Consider the following 1,782-nt stretch of genomic DNA (forward strand, 5'->3'; position numbering starts at 1 on the left):
AGCGTAAGGTCTCCTGCTTCCAGTGTTCAAAACGTTGGTTTCTGTGACTTCATCCAGACGTCATGGAGAGGTGTTCAGGTGCTGTTGCCCAGCCTGGTTTTCCCAGGAAGTACTTCCTTATTAGATGATTTCTCTCAATTTACATCCAATGCCAACGCAGGAACTACTATGTTCTAAATGTCATGATGTAAAAAGCAAGCTCCTGCCACTGATGTTTGCCTTTGATTAACCATTAGCACAATGTTTCCCTAACATTACTGTGCTGGACCTGCCATGCCAAGTACTGTAGAGACCAAAAATATCATTCAGTATATTCCAGGGTTTTCCACAAGTGTCCAGTATTGATATTCTTGTCTGGAGACAGAGTTGTCCCCTGGTTTTGGCAGTGTTCTCTATGTCTTCGCAGTTATTCCTGAGCTCTGTGAGACCAAAAATGGCGGCTGTGATCATTTCTGCAAAGTGGTCTACGGAAAGGTTCAGTGCTCCTGTGCTGACGGATATTTCCTGGGATCAGATGATAAATCCTGCAAGTCCAACCGTAAGAGTCTCAGATCTCCATGGTCTTTGACTGGTCCCCAAAAACAGCCAAGATGGTTCTTTCAATTATCAGTCTTCAGTGTACAGACCCTGACATCTGAACCTCACATCAACTCTTGCAGAGACCTACAAGTGTGGTGCCATCCACTCCTCACCCACCCGGACTGTTTTCAGGTACGAGCGACAGAACACAACAGGGGTGAACACGACTGGTTTGAACATGACAGACCTCGAGACCAACACCAACAGCAGCGACATCGAAGAGAAATTTGTCCCTAAATACACCATTTTCGAGGAGACGATCCCCTCTGTAATGGCAGGAAACACCCGCATCGTCAACGGACAGGACTGTCCACCAGGAGATTGTCCATGGCAGGTACAGACATTACAAACACTACATTGTCTATTATTGTTTATACGTGGACACCTGGGAGTCCATCACAAACTGTTTTCTGCTCCCATCTGGTCTTCGTAGGCTCTCCTCCTGAACGAAGACGACACTGGGTTCTGCGGAGGAACCATCCTCAACGAATACATCATCCTGACCGCCGCCCACTGCTTGAACCAATCACGCTACATGTACATCAAGCTCGGTACGTGTGACTGACCAATTACCACCATCAGCGGTGTATATAGTCGGTGTGTTTTAAACAAAAAAAAAAAATCATGTATCACACTTCAAATGTTGGTAAAATATTTATAATTTCTGTTCAGGTGAGTTCGACACGTTGGTTGATCACGAGAATGAAGCGACCCACTTTGTGGAAACTATTGTCGCGCACAAAAACTACAGACCGGACACCTACCACAACGACATCGCTCTCATCAAATTAACCCGCCCCATCAAGTTCTCCAGGTTCATCCTGCCAGCCTGCTTACCTCAGCCAGAGTTTGCTGAAAAGGTGAAACTTTAAAACCAATTTAAACACGTTTACTGTAAACTAACTTTGAGAAACACTCTTTGATCCCACTCAAGTCTGTTCAATAGGAAGCTACAGCTAGCAGCCGGTTAGCGTAACTTAGCATAGACTAGAAACAGGGGGACAGGTAGTTGATGATTAATTAACACTTATTAACTCGTTCCATGTCTGAACTCCTCTTGCAGGTCCTGATGCGACAGCAAGACGGCCTGGTCAGTGGTTTTGGCCGTCTCGGTGAGGGTCGGCAGGCGTCCCCCATCTTACAACGCCTCACAGTTCCCTACGTGGATCGGCACACCTGCATCGAATCCACCCGACTGCGCAT

At 46.5% G+C, this 1,782-nt stretch overlaps 1 protein-coding gene across 1 annotated transcript; it reads left to right on the forward strand.

The window, feature by feature from the left end:
- Positions 1 to 244: 244 nt before the first annotated feature.
- On the forward strand, positions 245 to 1,776 carry LOC111653421 (coagulation factor X-like; the record flags this gene model as incomplete). The annotated part of the gene is made up of 5 exons (XM_023404033.2): positions 245 to 538; positions 660 to 913; positions 1,013 to 1,130; positions 1,252 to 1,439; positions 1,643 to 1,776. Coding segments are annotated over exons 2-5 (596 nt in total), but the record flags the coding sequence as incomplete, so codon positions are not given.
- Positions 1,777 to 1,782: the final 6 nt, after the last annotated feature.

The sequence above is a fragment of the Seriola lalandi genome, unplaced genomic scaffold (assembly GCF_002814215.2).
Source record: "Seriola lalandi dorsalis isolate HSWRI2012SDOR001 ecotype SW California unplaced genomic scaffold, Sedor1 jcf7180001974052, whole genome shotgun sequence".
NCBI classification, from domain to species: Eukaryota; Metazoa; Chordata; class Actinopteri; order Carangiformes; family Carangidae; genus Seriola; species Seriola lalandi.